This window comes from Oreochromis niloticus, linkage group LG7 (genome assembly GCF_001858045.2).
Source record: "Oreochromis niloticus isolate F11D_XX linkage group LG7, O_niloticus_UMD_NMBU, whole genome shotgun sequence".
Lineage (NCBI taxonomy): Eukaryota > Metazoa > Chordata > Actinopteri > Cichliformes > Cichlidae > Oreochromis > Oreochromis niloticus.
In genome coordinates, this window is record NC_031972.2 from 52,865,647 (window position 1) to 52,884,700 (window position 19,054).

The window sequence follows — 19,054 nt, forward strand, 5'->3', positions numbered from 1 at the left end:
TTGACTTTAACCCCGGGTGAAGTCGACACTGCGAACCAAAATAAATACAGCGACATCACATTCATTAAGATCCCATGTGATGAAATGTAGCATCGGCATCTTTCTGGATCCATATCTCATAGAGAAAATATTTGGCTATTTGTATCTTTTAGACAGCTGATGCATTACTGCAGAAAGAAAAACTGGCTGAACAATAACAGCACAAAAAAGCGGTGTACCACTGCAGTCTGCTTGATTTAATTTGGTTCTTACATAACTAAATATTCTGATTTCTGGCAATCAGTGAACAAACCAACAGCAAGAAAAAAATACTTGGAGGTTTATCATTCTGCGTCTTCCACTTACTGTGTTTTTCCCCCAGAATAGACTGTACCACTTCTGCACTTGTCATAAATTATTTACTCTACTGTTGACTAGAGTCCAGACCAAACTTGAATATTTTAGACAACTATAAATCATAGTTTTATACCTAATGAAAATAACTATATAAAATAATAAACATCAAAAAATCAAAACTGAGAGCCAGTTCTTCTCTTAACAGAAATGAGTCATGGAACAAATCATTCTCTCTTTTCCTGGATGTCTCTCACAAGCGCTACTGTGCAGATAAGAAAAACAAAACTGTCCTTCTACCACATTTGCAACTGAAGAGATGAGGCATACATTTTCAGAGGTAAAGAGTAATAATTAGGGCATAGCTTAAGTCAAGAAATATCAAAATAAAAACAGTGTATACATACACCACCTTAAATTCAAAAATAACAGAATAATGTGAACATGGCTCATTAGGCATTACACATGCAGAAACAGAATGCGTGTATCGGTCTGATACTATTTAATGTCCCTAAGGGAGATACCCAGCTGACCTACTTTGGTGAGCAAAATTCTTTACATATCAAGTGGCCTGAGCTTTATTTTGTCAAGTGGAGAATAAGACTACACAAATATTTTAAAAAATACAATAAATCATTCAACAACACAAATCCACCAAAGTAGCAAGAGCTACTGATGCAGCCTGTCCTAGCTCTTTACAGTAAATGTTTACTCTGTATCTCCTGTGCTTGGCAGCCAGTGGATGACAAATAAGTGTTTTGAAAATACCTTACCTACTCGCAACTGATGGCTATCTGAGTGCAGGAACCTGAGGCCAAAAAGGCTTAAAGCAACATTCTCTTTATCCACTTAATCAGCTACAAACAAGCTGTCTCCCATTGCACCATAAAAGAGAAAGATACAATGTGGAGCATATCTTCTGCCTTCTTCTTTGATCAGGCAGTCCTTCCACATGCACAAGAGAGCATGTTTATTTTCTAGACTGTGCTGAGTAAGGGGCAAGTGTAAAGTTTCCCTTCTGGCAAGGTCTACAAACAGAAGTAGCAAGACAGTGGAGTGGGTGAGAACAAGCTCATTAGTAAAAGCAGTAAAAATCCAAACATCACAGGATACGTACAGAATAGAAGTACAATCTGTAAGCAGGCTCTTCGTCTTTATCCACTCCTGACATACTTGACAGCCCACTTCAGGCAACCTGTTCCCTCTCACCAGCATTGCCACTTGTGCAAGGTGACATCGTCATCTGACAGCAGGACCAAAATAGACTCCCTCTGTGTAGTCCACACTGTTATAGCAACTTGCCCAGCTGTGTCAACTCCTCTCCCAGTAGCAAGTGAGAGACAAGTGCTCAGTAGCCCACCACGCCTCCCTTTTACTTTGACTATTCTGTTTGGAACTCTTGCCTGTAATCTAGTCTGAGCCCCTAGCACTCTGCTGAGTTAGCAGCCACCTCTTAGGCCCGACTCCCTGCCTGCTGCTGCCTATCTGCCTACCACTGCATGCAGCTTCCTATATTTACAGCTCCCCTCCTCTCACTGCTCTGCATCAGAGCTCCCGCTCTCTCCCTCTCTCTCTCTTCTCATCTCTCACTCTTCACTCTCCTTCTACCACAACACTGCGCAGTCATGTGCACAAAGCAGGCCTGGCTCTCTGCCCCCCCATCCTGTACTTGCCAGTGATGAGAGTATAGCTGCAGGGTCAGAGACAGTGTATGCTAACGCAGTGCATTAGCCACACAAAGTGATGCTCTAGATCTGAAAGGAGCCGGCATTCAGTGATTCATATGTTGCTGTGGGACAAGACATACAAGGCCACATGGTTGACCGAATACAAATGGTGCAAACTTGGAATGTCTGTAATAACACTTTGGGACAAAGAAAGGAATCAACGCATATTTTAATATAGACTTGTTTACATTACTGCTGTTTTACTTTACAAAACACTCCCTTTACTTTCACAGTTTGGCTTTAATAACATGACAATACATATATGCAGACAATTTGTAAAAATGATTAGCATCTTCACAAATGTCAATTTTATTGGGTAAACTACTACTACTACTACTACTACTACTACTAATGATAATAATAATAATAATGATAATAATAATAATAATAATAATAATAATGTATGCATTTTTCTTAACCAAGAGGACAAAAAACACAGTAAAAACGATATTTGACAATATCACACCTTCAGAAAGTAAGGTCACCCCAAATTAGATTATTTATCGCGAGAACTTGAATTCCTAGCAAGGAATATCAAGGAATTTTTATGTTCTCGATTAAATTAAATGTTTTACTTCAGTTGTTAGCTGCGAAAAACAAAGCAGCGCATACCTTCAAAGCACTTATGGATGCAATCTTGCTTTTGCCACCTCCATGCGAGGAGCCTGAGCTGTTGCTACCAGACCTTTCCCTCCCGTCCCCGCCTTGGCTGCTAACTCTCGGGCCGAGACGGTGCTGCCCAGCTCCGCGCCGCCGTCCATCATGGCGGTTGTCTTTGGACATCGACCCGCCTAGTGTTCAACGCTCAGTCGGTGACAAATAAAAGTCTACAGGTAAAGTCGCCCTGTTGTCAGAGGTGATGGGAAAAACATGTCAGATAAATACATGACAGTGTGGATAGCCTAACAGATGCAGGAAGTCTGAGGACCTTGCGTTTTTGACTGGCGTTTGGATGGTCCAATGAATTCGTCGTATGGTGGAACCAACAATGGCGCCAGCCAATCATTTAAATTATAATAAGGTCAAAGGATGGGATGCACGTTTGAGGAGGCGGGACTTCGAATTGTCTACCATGGCAACCAGTAAGATCAGGCGGGACATTCAAGGAAGTTTGGTTGATTTGGTAGGACGTCAAGTTACCTTCAAACCGAAGGAAGACGACGAGGTGGAAAATCTGACTTCAAAATAAAGTCTTCTGGGGGGAAAAGAACATCACATTACACTAGCATTAAATCACTAGTAAATCGCGGGGACAGTGTTTTTTGTTGTTGTTGTTGTTTTTGTTTTTTGCTGTATACATATTAAGTAAATCAAAAGGCATTGGAACCTGGTTCCATATAAGCTCTTTTTTTAATCAAATTGGCTTGCTTGCTATCCAGTGGGTAACACCAATGAATTCATAAGCCTTACACTGCAAACTACAACTTCATAAACAAGTACAAACGAGCATATTTAAAAGAGATTGAAAAGAGATTTAAAAGAACATCTTACTAAACTTTTTTTGTATGTGGGTTAAATGTATATTCTGAGTTACATGTACTCTTTTCCATTCTTTATCATTTTCTTTTTCTTTTCCCCCTTGTTTCCAAAACATGTTGTGCTTGTGTGTAAACTAGTGAGGTAGCCATTGAAGCCTATTAGCCTTGAATAAAGCGCACATAAGACATTTGAGAGGCGGCATATTGACAAATTATTTTTGGAGTTTGCATAATTGTTTTATTTTGAAGTTTTTAATCGGATGTTCGTCGTTCCTCTAGGTAGAGACTACGGTGGAGGCTTGAGTTGTACGAAGAACCTGCCATGGTAATAACACCTACGTTATCCTATATTATTTTAGTAATATTAGGGTGTTTTGGCTTGTTCGCGTCTCTTTTATATGTCTGTTTGTTTGTTTTAAAGAACGCTGTTGTTGCTTTCTTTTTCTTGACTTCCCTGTGGTTGTCGTACTCATCCTCTCTCTTTCCCTCTGTGTTTCAAGAAGCTAAACAGAAAATATAAATACATAACGTTTCGACAATTTCCAGTTTATCTGCGTGATCCTTCGTCTTTCAATCCGTCTTTTTACCGTCTCAGAAACAGTGTTTCACATTAGCCTTATCTGGCTTTTGTTTTTATCTTTCACCCGTTGGCCACCAGATAGCACAGTTGCATTTTGTCAAGTCTGTTTGCAGTGTGCACTTGTTTTCAGTTCCAGTGTTGTTACAATTCTAGCGTGTTATAACTCAACAGATGGCATCCTCTACATTTTTGGTACTGCTGCTTCTTCAGTTCGACTTTGGACAAAGCTCCCATAAACATCTGCATGATGATCATTACATCGGACAGCAGCACAACCCTGAACACGACATGAATGTACTGCTGGGAGAGGAGGTGGCTTTTTTAAAAAAATCCTTCATTTTCTTGCACTTTAGAGCTCCATTTCTGTCCTTTATCCAGCATCTCCTCACTTTCTTACTCTGCTTCTTTTACGCAGAGGACTAATGGGATAAAGAAACTCAGCCCAGCAGATAAGAAGAAAAAAAATGATGGATATTGTAAAGAAGATTGATACAAATGGTGACAATCTGCTAAGTGCAGGTATATTTGTGCTTCTCCCAGTAAAGCACAGACAAACAAAGGGGATTAATAATCACACTCAGCCTGTCTGTTTTATCCATAGAGGAGATTACTCTCTGGATTCAGCACGTCTACAGAAAATATGCTCTGGATGATGCGGAGGAACGCTTCCCAGAGTTTGACACCAACAAGGATGGTGTTATAACATGGGAGGAATACAACACGGTGGCTCATGACCAGCTCCTTAGTTTTGATGATGATGCTGTTCTGGAGGATCCAGAGCAAGAGTCTCTTAGACATGTGAGCAGACTTTAACTCTCTTCTTACACATTACAGATTCAAATATCAATCAGACCTCTAACACGGGCTCATACACCTTGCAGCTCCATCGAAAGGAGAGGAGGCGCTTTGACTTTGCTGATGTGGATGGCACACCTGGCCTCAATGTGACGGAGTTTCTTGCCTTCACCCACCCTTCTGAAGTGGATCACATGGCTGTGAGACACATTTAACTCCTACTCGTGCAAAACCTGATATGATAATGCATGTTTCCATCCACACTAAGTGTGCTCTTTGAGTTTCATGTGAAAAATCTATTGGGGTTTTCTTTTATTTTTCTAATAGGATTTTGCCATTGAGGATGTCTTGAGTGAATATGATACAGATAAAGATGGATTCATCAGCCTGAGTGAATTTATTGGAGACGTTCGCGGCGATGGTAAGGCTGCGGAGACTAAACCAAGACCGAATTTCCCGGAGGAACCCACCCGAGGGATTAATAAAGTTTTATCTAATCTAATCTAAGCATGCAGCCTTTTTGTTCTCTTTCTCATCTGTGCAGTGTTAACATTTTTCTTTTTTCTATGTATATTTTTTTTAAATCAGATGGTGCCCCTTCCAAGTGGGAGATTGAAGAAACAGTGCGGTTTAAAGAACTGTATGATCAAGATAAGGATGGCAAGCTGAATCGAGAGGAGCAGCTCCGCTGGGTTGCACCGAACAGCTACGGATCAGCAAGAGAAGAAGTAATGTGTTCTATCATGTGCTCAGCTTTTTTTTTGCTTATAGTGTATAAAATAAAGAGTGAAATTATTATAAGGGCGCCATTTTAGAAGAAGAACAAGTTTAAACTCCTGAGCTTCTAGCTCCCATTTGAAATTCGAAATAAAGAATTATTAAGGATTATGGATTATTAACAAAGGATTTAACCCTTAACCTCCTGAGACCTGATATCTTGTGTTTGCATTTTTAATTTCCCCTGGATATTTGGGATTATTTGAATCTGTTAAGCGCCATCTTTTAACAGAAAATATATGTGCAATTTAAGATATGTCATATGGGGATGGGTTTATTTTAAAGCGTAAAATAATAAAATCAATCAAATTGTGTATTTGACTAATTCTTCATTCTTTATTGAGCAGAATGAAGGATTAGGTGCAGAACAGCCAATATCTAATGTCCCCATGTGAGGATGCAGGGTCTCAGGAGGCTAGCAGACCACTTAAGGTGAAAAATAGTAAACACTTGTGAGGGAGAGAAATGTTCTCTGAATAGCAGTGAGTTATTTTAGTGCTGCAAGTGAGATTGTGTTGCAATAACGTTTGTGATGCGTCTCTCAAAAAGTTCCACACAAGGCCAAGCCACACCACTATTTAATATAGATTCTTTGTCACTTTATTCTTTGCCTCACTCACCTTATCAGATACTCTTATGCAGCCCAACAAATGGTCCATTTCTGCATCGACAGCAACGTCATATTCAAAATGAAACTTTAGCTGACCGTCCTGACCATGTCTACATGCCTAAATGCATGCATGCTCAGGGCTCGCAAAATTTCAAAATTCCTGGTAGTCCTTCGGGCAGGGACTCTTCAGTTTTTGGTAGCCCAAAATAAATTTAAGTAGCCCGAATAAAAAAGAGAGCAATTTTTTGATTGATGTTTTGTTTCCTGTTTTGTTTCCTTTACAATATTATACATTAAAGTATAATATTGTAACAGAAACAAAACATTAATCAAACAATTGTTGAAACACAAATTACAACATCAACTCAAATACTTGGTTCTAATTGAACAGAAATTTCTATGAACTTGTAAGAACTGTGTAAGACATGAATCAGTCTGTGTCAGATCCTGAATTTGAAATTTCCACTGAAGTCACGGGTAAGAGATAAGTGGAACCAAGATCTAGGACATTTGCTTTTTGAAGTTTGCAAAGACTGCTAAATTTTGCCAATGGTAGTTCACTCTTTGCAACATAGTACGCTGTTCTAAACAGATTTTTCAGGTTTATTTTTAGTATGTTCTTTGCAATTGGTGTTTGTTCTGGGAAAGATATTGCAGACTGAGCAATAATGCATTTCTTGCATTTCTCATGGGTTCTAATGGGGGTCTTTCTTAAAATTACTGGTCCCAGTAACAAAGGCGCTTGTCGACTCAGAAATCGAGGGAAAACCAACAACACACCCGGCAGAACATTATGCTATTTACAGGGGTCCAAATAAGTGGTCCGCGCACCAGATAAGAAGTTGCAGCACGCGTTGGCGTACGTATAACAGGCTCTGTTTTTGTCCGCTAGAGTGGGGTTTTCACGGCATATTCTGCACCACATCTCTGTGCGTTCATCATTTGTTTGAAGCCAGCTCACCTCCTGCAACCACTTTTCCGAGAATACGCGCTTCTTTTGCGGTTCGGACTCCTTCTGACATTTCTTTGGAGGTGGAGGAACACCAAAGTAATTGCTTAAAGGAGCTTGCTTCTTCGACATCTTTAAGAGTTCTAAACAAGTGTCTGTCCTCCTCCAGAAAAACTTATGTATGCAAACGCGCGTTGCAACTTCTTATCTGGTGCGCGTCTTTTATTTTGACAGCGAATGCGCACCTGCGGACCACTTATGTGCACCCCTGATTATTTAGCTTGTCATATTCCAGCCACAGAAATTCTTTTGTCCATGAAACCATAAAGCTGCACTTTCTCTTTGCCTCATAGTCTAATTTGTCATAACTTTTCCGTTTAGTGGTAGGCTTTTCTTAGGCTGTCACTTCTTCACCTGTCTTATTTGGCTCAGCAGAACTAAAATATATATCCTGCTGCTTTTACACACGCCCTCACATAACGGTCAGCGATTCTCTGCGCAATCAACCTCCTACATGTTTAAGCTTGCTGTGGGAGATTTCACTTGTCAGGTTTGAATAGTAAGGAGTGATAAGATGATGTCAGAGGAATTGGTGCGCAATTAATCATCACTCATCACCAATCAGTACTGCCACTCTCTATACACAGTTCGTGCGATCGCAGAGTGAAAGCAAAAAACAAGCGCAAATTCAAACGCGATTTCAATATGTCACATATTGACAGTGGCTCACCGATGCAAATGACATAATTACCCAGCTACATTTCCGAAAGAATGCAAAAGCATTGACAGCATTTTTCCTTCCTATGATAGCCCGATGGGCAGGGCTGAGATAGATTTTGGTAGCCCGACTGGAAAAATCGCTAGGCCCGGGACGTCGGGCTAGCAATTTTGCAAGCCCTGAATGCTGCAGGGCATACTGCTGTCATGTAATTGGTTGAGTACATATTTGCATTAACAAGGAGTTGAACAGGTGTTACAAACAAAGTGCACCTTCTGTTACAGTAAACTAACATTACCAATTTGTATGATATTATAATAACAATAGAAGTTTATCAGAAAACCCTTAAGATACACCCAAACTTGCCTCACAGCGCACCATTTGTGACCTCATGTCCTAAGAGGTGCACTTGCATCTCCTAAATGTTGTAAGGCTTTTAAGACATGAAAATGTTTGCAACACTACAAGCAGCAAGGGTGACTTGCATCTGTGGCAATCTCCCATCAGCAGAGTTGCCATGCAAACAACAGGAGCACCATAACAGTCTCATATTGTGCAAATGTTTAACATCATCTACATCCATGTGCAAGTAAGTCTGCGTTTTGCAGGTTAAAGGATCGTACAGTGAATGGAAGAGAGATGTTTATTTTACGATAATTTTCTTAGCTTTTTTTTGTTATCTTTCTTTTTTTGATGTTCCAACCGCACCTTTTAAAAGCATGCGTCATACCTAGAAGTGAGGTCAGGGAATATCCTGTATATTAGACCCTTCCTTGCCCAGAGGTCCTGGAAAATTTTCTTAAATTAATCCGCAGTTAAGGCTTCTTTTCTCTCCAAGATGGTTTGGTAGCGTATTCACTGATATTTTTGCTCTCCTACCGTCAACAGGCTCTTCACCTCATCAAGGAAATGGACCTCGATGGAGATGGACAGATCTCAGAGGCTGAAGTTTTGAAAAATCAAGAAACATTCATGAACAGCGAAGTGACAGACTACGGCAGACATCTGCACCTGACACATGATGAATTATAACAGTCTCCTTTGGTTTAATGTAGAGCTGTCATTTGTTTCAGTAAATGATTTCATGTAGTGTTTTCCTCCCTGTCTGTTATAGAAAGGTTGTGGTATTTACGTCACACACCAGTGATCTCAGCAGTCACAGATCCTTTGCGTGTTATATCTGATCTGTTGTTCAGCTCGTGTACAATATGTTACAAAATGTGAACAAAAGCTGAAGCCTTACACAACAGTACATGTTTCTGGGCAAAGTACTGGATTGCATAATGTTATAGGGAATTCCTTGTATTACCCTTAAAGAGCAAGAAGCATCACAAAGTGCAATTTTCAGTTTTCATGAAAAAGTACTGAATCCAATTCACATTAAACAAAGCAGATTTTGTTTTGGTTCCATGGTATAGTTTTGTTTTTTCTTTTTTTAAATAGTGTCCGCTATCACTTCAGCTTTTAGTAAGTGCTGACATGTTGCAGCTCTTCCTCATTTAAATCAAATGAGTAAGTGAGTGAGAGCTGCAGCATGAAGCTTCGCTTCCTGAATGTGTCATGATCTGTTTCACTTGTATCAAGCCACAGCCAGCTACGCTGCTTGGAGTTAGAAGTGGCTGAAAGTTGAGTGCACTCTATAGCTGGGACTATTTTTTTAATATACTGCCAGGATGACATTACAGTTTAAAGATGCCTTTTGGGTGAGTCGTTGTCATGCTGCTAATTCTTCTTTACTTCTGGGTGCTTTGCATGTGCAGGATTAAAGTAGGCTAGACGTTTTATTGAACCGTGAAGCCAAACTATCTGAAACTTCATAATGTATCTGCACACTACTAACCACGTACCATAGATTTACTTAGTTTGTCATAGCCTCTCCAAAGTTAGTTCACTCCTTTATCTTTCAGCTTTTTTTCTCATTTGAAAACACACTGAATTGTTACAGTAAGTGCTGACAAGTGGAAGCATTTTTATATCTAGATCGTGGTCATCATGTCCAGTTTATCTAGACTGAAGTGTCACACGAGCTAAAGGATTCTTTCTCAGCTCAACCTTTTCATAATAAATAAATCAAAAATGGGTCACCACAGTTGAGGGCTTCTTTTCTCATCGGGCGGATATAAGGTCATTTTAGAACATGCATGTGCCACCGTGCTAGATACACGAGCAAAGCCACAAGACTGGGCTGGCAGAAAGAGCAATCAACTTGTATAACTTAGAAGGTTAACTTTATAACGCAAAGTTATGTGCTTCCTTATTACGATTTACCTGATCTCAGTGTTTAAATGAATGTAAATTTTTTTTTAATTTTTTTTTACATGAATAGAGATGTATGGTACTCTAACCACACGGTTGCTTTCCATTCAGAACCTGCTGTGAAACAGTATATAATAGTTTCCATTTAAATGCTGGTGAGATGCACAGTGTGCGTCTCCATGGGAAAAAAAAACAGTCTCAAAATATCTAAGCAAACCTCACTGATAGTCATTCAAATCCTCGGCTCTTCTCTAAAGAGATTTTTTAAACGTGGAGGAACAGGAACGTTTTCTTACAAATGAGCATGGTTTTGGATTCGTTTTTACTCTCATTCCAAAACTGAATATTGCTGTGTGATTCCTATTATGGCTGAGACTTTTGTTAGTGAGCGTAACTGGTGTTTTATCAACCCAGGGATCAGACTTCATCAGCAATGTTGGTTATGAGACGATTCTTCAGAGGCTTACTGATGGTCGGCGGACGTGCAAAGAAGTGGAGGAGCTCTTGAAAATGAGGTGGGCTCTATGATTTTGGATAGATTTTTACATTTGAAAGTTATTGCATTAACATATAGCTGCATTTATTCCCAAATGTCAATGCAGAGCAACAGCGGAGGAGAAATATGGAAAAGAGCTTATCACCATTGCCCGCAAGGCCGGGGGCATGTATGAAATCTGGTAGGTATCAGGGAAATATTTGCGTATCACTATACTTACTGCATCTAAGCAATAATTCTCTGTTATAAGAAAAAGTCGGTGCTTCTTTTTTTAAATAAATGACCATTGTTTTACTTTCACAGCACTTTGAGAGCATCTTTTGATGAAATGAAAACACGTAAGCAGAAGATATCACATTATTTTACCAAAGCCGTTGTTGCCCGGTCCATCCTTCATGTTCTTAGCCCCGTGTCTTGTCCCTTTTCAGAAATTGAAAACATCGGAAACTTGCACATTCAGATGTCTGGGCTACTAAAGGAGGAGGTGAAGAGAATGGAGCAGTTTAGAGAGCGACAGAAAGAACAGCGAAAAAAGGTGCCAATTTGAATGCTCGTCTTGTTTGCATAAACAGGATATTTTTATTTTATTTATTTTTTGGTTGCTTCTCTGTGTGATTTCCTGGTAACAGCAATGACTTTTGTCCTTAGTATGAAGTCATCATGGAGAAGGTCCAGAAGACAAAAGTATCCCTCTACAAGAAAACATTAGAGGTGAGCTCAGCGCTTGCTATCATGATGACAGACCACAGGTTTGTGGTAGTTATTATTTTACTTTCACAGGCACATTATGGTTTGAGTTTGAGTGAGGTCATTTGTTATTCATTATATAAAAAGCGTTAAATAGAATGAACAATATCACTGACGTTTCTCTGCAAGGCCTGTCGGGCCTTGGGCCTCACTGTAACCCTAAAGCATTGTTGTGCGTGTTTTAAAAGGCAAATGGTTTAAGAAGTCAATACAGCATATAAAAAGGGGACAGATTTTGCACACTGGTGTTATACTATAGATAAACAAAGATGCCTGTTCTCTGCTTAGAGGAAGGAAGTGAGTGAACTATTTTGTTTCTCCGGGTACACATGCTTGACATCTCTTTTTTTTTTCTTTCTTCTTTTTGACTAAACCCCCCTCCAACTGTCTCTTCCCTCCACCCTCCCACTCCCTTTCCTGTCAAGGCCTCATAAAGCAGGGTTTTAATGAGCAGTGCATGGGTTTTGTAGTTTCACATGGTTTTGGTTTGATTTCCCTTTCAGTCCAAAAGATCCTACGAGCAGCGCTGCAAAGAGGCAGATGAGGCAGAGCTAACGGCTGAGAAGCTGGGCACTGCCCCCACAGCCACTCCCAAACAGATTGAAAAGGTAGGTTTGGTCTACTGTGTGATTATTTGACCAAACCTTGTTGTTATTGTTGTTGTTCCAGTTCACCCATTTTAGTCAGAGCAAAATCATTTCCCCATCAGTAAAAATGATTTTTACATTGCTAAATAAGCTTGAGGCGACTCTGTATATTTTTTTAAAAGACTAATCATTTCAACGGTAGAACTGCAGGAAACATTTTTTTCAGACTCAGTGGTGCATGTGGATTAATAGTTTCAGGTTTTATTCTTGTGAGAGTTGTCAATGATTCCAGGCATTAGTGCTGGCATCAAGCATCAAGCCAGGCTTTTATGTACACGTTTTTAAATTTAGGGCGAACTTAGAAAAACTTCAGCAGAGGAACATAAAAGAAAAAAAAAACTTTCTAGAGGTAAACTCTGAATCTGCATCATTCTGAGCAAAGTAGCTGGAATATCTGACTGACTAACAAAAAGAGTGTCTTAGGCACTGATATTTAGTCACTAACAATATCTATGATATTCCACTTGAAAGCATGAAAAAACTTTACACAGAGAAATACAAAAACGGTGAAGATTTACTAAGAAATGAGGAACTGGGTACTTTTTGTATAACTTGGGATCATTGAGTGTTAATGAGTTACTAGAGAACATATAATTCATTAAATTAGAATTAGCTGATTATGTCAAAGTGTCAGAATGACTTCCTGAACAATTTATTGTTGCTTAACTCCAAACTGGCTGCTTATTTGTCTAAAACTTGACACATTAGTTCCTCTTTCTGTGAAAAAAAATAACAGGAATAGACAATTTTAAGTAAAGTGATACATCTCACTAACTAGTTACTGTTATCACTATTACTATTACTATGTTAATACTATTGCCCTATTGCGTCACGATTTTGATTAATAAGGTGGTAATTTGGTGTCACTTATTGGCTGAGTCAGTGTTAATCAAGACCTGGTTTTATGTTGATATCCATCCATCCATCCATCCATCCCATTCCATTTTTCCATTTTATTAAAACTGAATCCTCTTGTTTGATTTTATTGTTTGAGTAATTATAAGCTGTGGGTTTATATTAATTGTGGTATTATCATTATTATAATTTTTTGTGTCTCATGTTTTTGTTCTTTTTTATTTGTCAGATGAACAACAAATCCAAACAGTGCAGAGAGGCTGCAGAAGAGGCTGGTAAGGACAACTGATAATCAAAATTAAGTAGGATGTTTGAAATACATGTAGGAAACTGTGATTCACAAGACATGTTTTTTTTAGGATGGTGCTCATATGAACTTCTCTTTTACTTGAAGACATGATAAACAGCTCAAAGTGCAGCTATTTATTGTATCTTCAGGATAAACGGAACATTAAAACTCAAAATGTTGAGTTTGGTTTTTGCAATTTGCTCGTTTTTCCTTTAGAGAAACAGTACATGACAAACACTGAACAGCTTGACAAGATCCGTCAAGAGTGGGAATCGACTCACATTGACACATGCGAGGTATGCTTTTAAAGTGTGCATTTTCTCTCTCTTTCTCTCTCAAATTGAAACGGCACGCTATGGCTTAATACTTTTTTTAGAATACACAGCGTCAGTATCTGAGCCCTGTTATGCCTGTGAGCGAGTGTAACACTTCCCATTCACAGAGTAAATAGTGAGTCACTAATGTGCCCAGAACATTTCCGGGCAATAAGACCTCTCTTTATGTGATAAGATCAACAAAGCTGAACTAAGCATTCAGCACTTTCACACAACCCTATAAGGACACTTGCAGATGTCAACTCATAACACATTTACATACAAATGAAAACCCATGCTCAAATATATATAAAAAAAATGGTATTTTACCTTTTTTTGGGTGGCAGGGGCGAGGTACTAAAACCTGTACTTTGAGCTCACCGAAGGCTAAAGTTTCCACTTGTTCAGGAAGCTGCTAGTTGCAACACTTTATTTTTAAGACTCTATATAAATACAGTTTCTAGCCTCAACATAAGTGTCCACTCAAACTGCTCTTTTGTAGATATTTCAGCAGCAAGAAGAAGACCGCATGAGTGTCGTTAGAAATGCCTTGTGGGTGCACTGTAACCACTTATCAATGCAGTGTGTGAAAGAAGATGAGGTGAGTGCAGCTGCTTCTCATGCACCTGAATCGGACAGAGAGGTAGCATGCTTACAATGTTTTCTGGACAAACTGTTCTTTCAGTGCTATGAAAATGTGAGGAAGTCGCTGGAAATGTGTGACATCGTCACAGACAACAACGGCTTTGTTGAGATGAAAACCACTGGCTCATCCCCCCCAGGTAGGTATTCAACCTGCTGCCTTCCTGATTTGGATTTGAATATGTTCTAAGCTGAACATTTTAATATTATCTTTCAACTCTAAAGCATGCGATGTAATGCTTGGCAGAGGAAACAGGAAAGATGAATGGTCTACCAGGCTACTGGATCTGTAAAAACAGATTTTTCTTTCTTTCCACAGCTCCAGTTGAATATCAAAATTACTACGAAAAGAATCCTACAGCTGAGAGAAACGGCAGTGTTGGATTTGTAGGAGTCATGAAGAGGTCAGATTGTCACCACAGCAAGAGAATAATAAACATAGCTTTTGCTCAATAGCTTTTGTGTATCCCTTACTGAATACTTTCCTCAATTTCTAGGTTTTCAAATCTTCTGCAGGGGAACTGTTCCAGTGGCTCGAAAGTAAACATCAACGAAGGAGTTCCCCAGTGTGCAGGTAAAGTACCATCGTGTTGGGATGACACTGCAATTTCTTACTGGAAGTAAACAAATGTGCAAGTCTTTTAATCTTGGTAACAAACGGTGTAGAACAGCTCTAAGTTCTTCTTTATACAAATGATTTCCAAGCTAGGGAATGAACACAAGGTTGTGCTTATGACGTTATAATGGGAAATGTGGAAGCAGAGCAGCGAATCTGACACAGTACAAGTTTTGATTCCGCATGAAAAAAAAGTCCATAATTAGAGCCTAACTGGTTCAGTTGGTGAAAGAGTACTTCAGCTGACGTTATCTGGCTGTGGGGTCAGACCAAGGGAATGATAATACTGCTGCACACCTGCACACCGCACCAAAAAACTAAATGACCTGATCAGATGTGTAGTCTGAGCTGAATATTGCGAGTGGCTATACACAGTAACATGCGATTTGTCTTCAGGAGAAACATCAGATGGAGTATATGCGTCCATTCCTGGCTTCCAGGCGTCCCAAATGGGAAGTGAGGAATACAAGGCTATATACGACTATGTGGCACAGGTCAGGTTCTTGGCACAGATTTTTAACTTCTAAATAGGACACTTTCATGGCTCTAACATAGTAAAATAGGTTTTGGAGTAACATTATTTGCAAATCCTTGCATTCTACTTTTATTTGTATTTTAAAGCCTTTTGACTGATTTGAAAGATCACCCTTTGATTGTTTCTGTACCTGTTTAGGGAGAGGATGAACTCCCTCTATCTGTTGGAGATATTGTGGTTGTCTTGGAACAAGGTGAAGATGGCTGGTGGACAGTGAAAAGAAATGGTGTTTCTGGACTGGTTCCAGGCTCGTATCTTGCTAAAGAATGAGTCTATGGCTACGTTCACACTGCAGGCGAAAGCGCATCAGATTTTTTTTACCCTATGCGACCCATATCCGATCATGGTATGACAGTGTGAACGGCACAAATCCGATATTTTCAAATCCGATCTGTGTCACTTTCGTATGTGGTACTGAATCCGATACATATCCGATGTTTTAGAAAGCGACTGCTGTTTTAACGGTCATGTCGCATTAAATCCGTCTTTTACGTCACTGACAAGACAGACGCCAATTATCAGCGCCGGAGAAGCGCCCGAGAAGACATCGCGAACGCTTCCTGGCCATCCAGTGTAGATGTCAGTGAAACTGCTGGGAAGACAACGTGAACATTTTATTTGTACTGTATAGTCTGCAGATTCTGACAGAAATCTGCAACTATCCTTTGAAGCACCGCTCCTCTCTAAAACAGCAATAAGGATCATTATTAGGTTATTTACATTATTATGTAAATAAAAAAATAACTTAAAGCAAAAATTGGGAAACGTAAAGTCCGAAGTCTTTATGTTAAGGGCCATCAGTCAAACAATACCGTTTGCTCTGGGTCTAAACAGAGCGCGTTGTGTGTGACATCTTCTTTTGCGCATGCGGGCCGCTTTGAGCGTTCACACTAGAGCGCGTTTGCTGTCGCATTTTATTTGTAGTGTGAACAAGCAGACAAAAAAATCAGATTTGATCAAAAAATCGGAATTGAGCATTAAGACCTGCAGTGTGAACGTAGCCGTAGGACTATGTAACTGCTACATTTCTATGTACATGTTGTAAAGACTATGAAATAGAATAACCCCAGAGCTTCATCTTATCCACCATTTACCTTTCTGTTGTAAGTATCACTGAAGCACTTGTATGATTTAAAATTTTGACACCCTGTTATGGAGAGAAATCAGTCTCAAAGGTGTCACAGATGTGCATGATTACAATCTACAAGCACAAACTAGGATTTATAAATGTGTTCTACAGCTGGTGGAACATTTTAAGATCGCACAAATGTGTGCTCTACACCCAAATACAAAGCAATTTGAACACATGTAAAAATATTTTATATTAGTTTATTATTCTTGAATAAATGGCGATCATGCATGCACAAATTTTAAAGCTTGACTTTACAGATCTGATCACTTTCAAAAAGCTTCCTCTGCTTACAGGTGTCTATTAAATGACCGTAATCTGATAAGGACGGATCATGTCAGGTGTGCAATTGGGGTATGAGACGCTTCTCATTTCTTTCAGCAGTGTACAGATCCATAAATGCATGTTGTTTTCAAATGCTAGAAAAAAACTGGGACATCTGGGTTTTCTGCTTATTCCTATCCTAATTCAAATAAATAAAGGTGTATTTTCTAAATGAACAGAATAGCTTGTTAGCCCTCGACTAGAACACAAACCAATTACAGATGCTATACAGACTGATGCATAGCATATGCTAAGGCAGTAAAACCTATAAGCTAATATAGGTTAATAGTTAAACCTATAAAGTAGTTCACAAGGGCAGCAAAATAAAACAGACAACTCACAAAGACATCTGCTTTAAAAGCAAAAAAGGGGGGGAAATAGATTGTAAAAAAGTCAAAAATAATTGTATTTCTTTGTGCAGATATTGAGTCCCTTACCCAATATCTGCTATGGGTACTAAGAGATCAAAGTTATAGTTGGAAGAAATGTTTGCAAAACATGCAGGAAGCCAGCGCACTGCAACATTTTAACATGCATAATTTAGAGGGTTGCTGGTAAAGGGCCCAGTGTGAACAATTTCAACAGCACCGCTTTCAACATCCTGTGAAAGCTGAAAATGCTGTGACAGAGCCTCAGCTAAAGCTATTCTTGACCACATACAAAGTCAAGATAGCAAATATCCAGTGGTGTGTATTACAGTCTCACCCTAGTGTACTTCAGTGGAACCTGTGAATGGAGAAGTGAGTTCACCCTATATTTTAAGTAAACACAAACAAAGAGTACATTGTGCTTTTTACCTGCAGATAAAAAAAAATCCTTTCTAGGACAGTTTGTGTATGTTTTTAACAGACTTGAGGAATCAGAACCATGAAAGGGAAACTAACTGGGAAGACTGTTAGTAGTTGACAGTGGTACAACGCATCAAGCCTCCACAAAACATTATTCCCCAGTGTTCTGCATAAGCCACAGTGAAATCAAACTTTTTAATTAATCTTAGACTCATGCATGACTGTTAATGAACTATTTTAAACCAACTTGCACATGGGGTCAACAATGATGGTCATATTTTACTCAGCTTAGCCAAATACCCACACATCTTGCTGATTTCTCTCCATTTTAAAGCGGGAGTGTACTGGTCAGTTAAGAGCCTCAAAAGTAAAGTGAAAGACACTAAAGAAAAGATGAAAGATTTTAGGACTAATAAACTAAATACATAATCCTAAAATTGATTGAATGTGAGCAATAGTGCATTTATTTTCAACAAATTCAGCTGTTCAGGATTAGCAGTCTATACTTGACTGCTTATTTTTTAATCACACTTATATATGTCTTATTAGTGTTATATTTAAAGTTCATGTGATTTTGTTACCACTATTCATAATAAACTATGCCATACTATTATTAAAGTTCTCACTTCAAATACTTTTGACTGATGAAAGCAAAATCAAAATGAGTTGTGAATAAAAAATAATACTAGGAGCTAATTGACATCTGCAGATGCCAAAATGCTGACAGTTTAGGATCACTCATTAGGCTTATATTAATGTTAGTTTAGACGAATAACCATGACCATTTATTAATCTCCATAGGCTGCTGAATAGTATCTGTAATAGATAGACATATGTATTGTTTATTTAAAAAAAAAAAAGGGTCTTTGAAATAATGTAGGAAGCCCAGATGTCCCACTCGCACTAGAATGCAGCATGTGTTTGGGGCTGAAAGAGTGAAGTGTCTTAAATTCCCATCTGATTGTAACATGTCATATCAGTTGACCACACACTGAAATCAGCTCTGTGAGTGATTGAAAATCACAAATATATTTGGACGTTTGTATTCACACGAGGCCTTTTGAAAGCAAACATTATCAGATTTGTGATTTGTGGGTAAAGTGTTTTCTGTTTGTGTGCGCATTGGAGCACGAATTTGTAAAGACTCAAAACTGCACACAAATCATACATTGTATTTAAAATGTTAATTTATGCTTTTGAGGCCAAATAGGGAAAGATAAAAAATGAGAACATCAGTAGGACAGTTCAGAGCAGTTTTGAGACAAACTTAGGAGAAAATGTCATGGATGTAGTGAAGGAGGAGACGCAGAGGGTGGTCACATCATACACATTTGTGAAACTTGTGAGACTAATTTATCTTTACAGCCCCCAGTGGCAGCAATATAAAAGCCTGTGGAAGTAATGCATACTATACTTAATGTAAAAAAAAAAAAAAAAAAAAAGGCCTTT

General features: G+C 38.9%; 3 protein-coding genes across 6 annotated transcripts in view; 2 read left to right on the forward strand and 1 right to left on the reverse strand.

Moving 5' to 3' along the window:
- scaper (S-phase cyclin A-associated protein in the ER) overlaps window positions 1-3,086 on the reverse strand; it is a 56,705-nt gene extending 53,619 nt beyond the window's left edge. For 2 of the 4 annotated variants that reach the window (XM_025908906.1, XM_005470738.4), the window contains exon 1: window positions 2,673-2,982. In XM_025908906.1, the coding sequence (XP_025764691.1) occupies window positions 2,673-2,843 (171 nt within the window). In that variant the 5' untranslated portion in view covers window positions 2,844-2,982. The other 2 variants (XM_005470739.4, XM_025908905.1) reach the window with 2 other exon arrangements.
- A 725-nt stretch (window positions 3,087-3,811) lies between these two features.
- rcn2 (reticulocalbin 2) lies at window positions 3,812-9,366 on the forward strand. Its single transcript, XM_019361617.2, is given in 9 exon segments — window positions 3,812-3,863; window positions 4,290-4,430; window positions 4,534-4,569; window positions 4,571-4,637; window positions 4,720-4,916; window positions 5,000-5,113; window positions 5,241-5,334; window positions 5,502-5,641; window positions 8,856-9,366. Coding segments are annotated over 9 exon segments (936 nt in total). The 5' UTR covers window positions 3,812-3,860; the 3' UTR covers window positions 9,000-9,366.
- Window positions 9,367-9,534: 168 nt separating this feature from the next.
- Window positions 9,535-15,764, forward strand: pstpip1a (proline-serine-threonine phosphatase interacting protein 1a). Its single transcript, XM_005470734.4, has 15 exons — window positions 9,535-9,670; window positions 10,638-10,738; window positions 10,826-10,900; window positions 11,023-11,057; window positions 11,148-11,254; window positions 11,368-11,430; window positions 11,970-12,074; window positions 13,198-13,243; window positions 13,474-13,553; window positions 14,074-14,172; window positions 14,257-14,353; window positions 14,533-14,617; window positions 14,711-14,787; window positions 15,226-15,323; window positions 15,503-15,764. The coding sequence occupies exons 1-15, from the start codon at window positions 9,641-9,643 to the stop codon at window positions 15,632-15,634; spliced, it is 1,230 nt and encodes a 409-aa protein (XP_005470791.1). The 5' UTR covers window positions 9,535-9,640; the 3' UTR covers window positions 15,635-15,764.
- The last annotated feature ends 3,290 nt before the right edge of the window (window positions 15,765-19,054 follow it).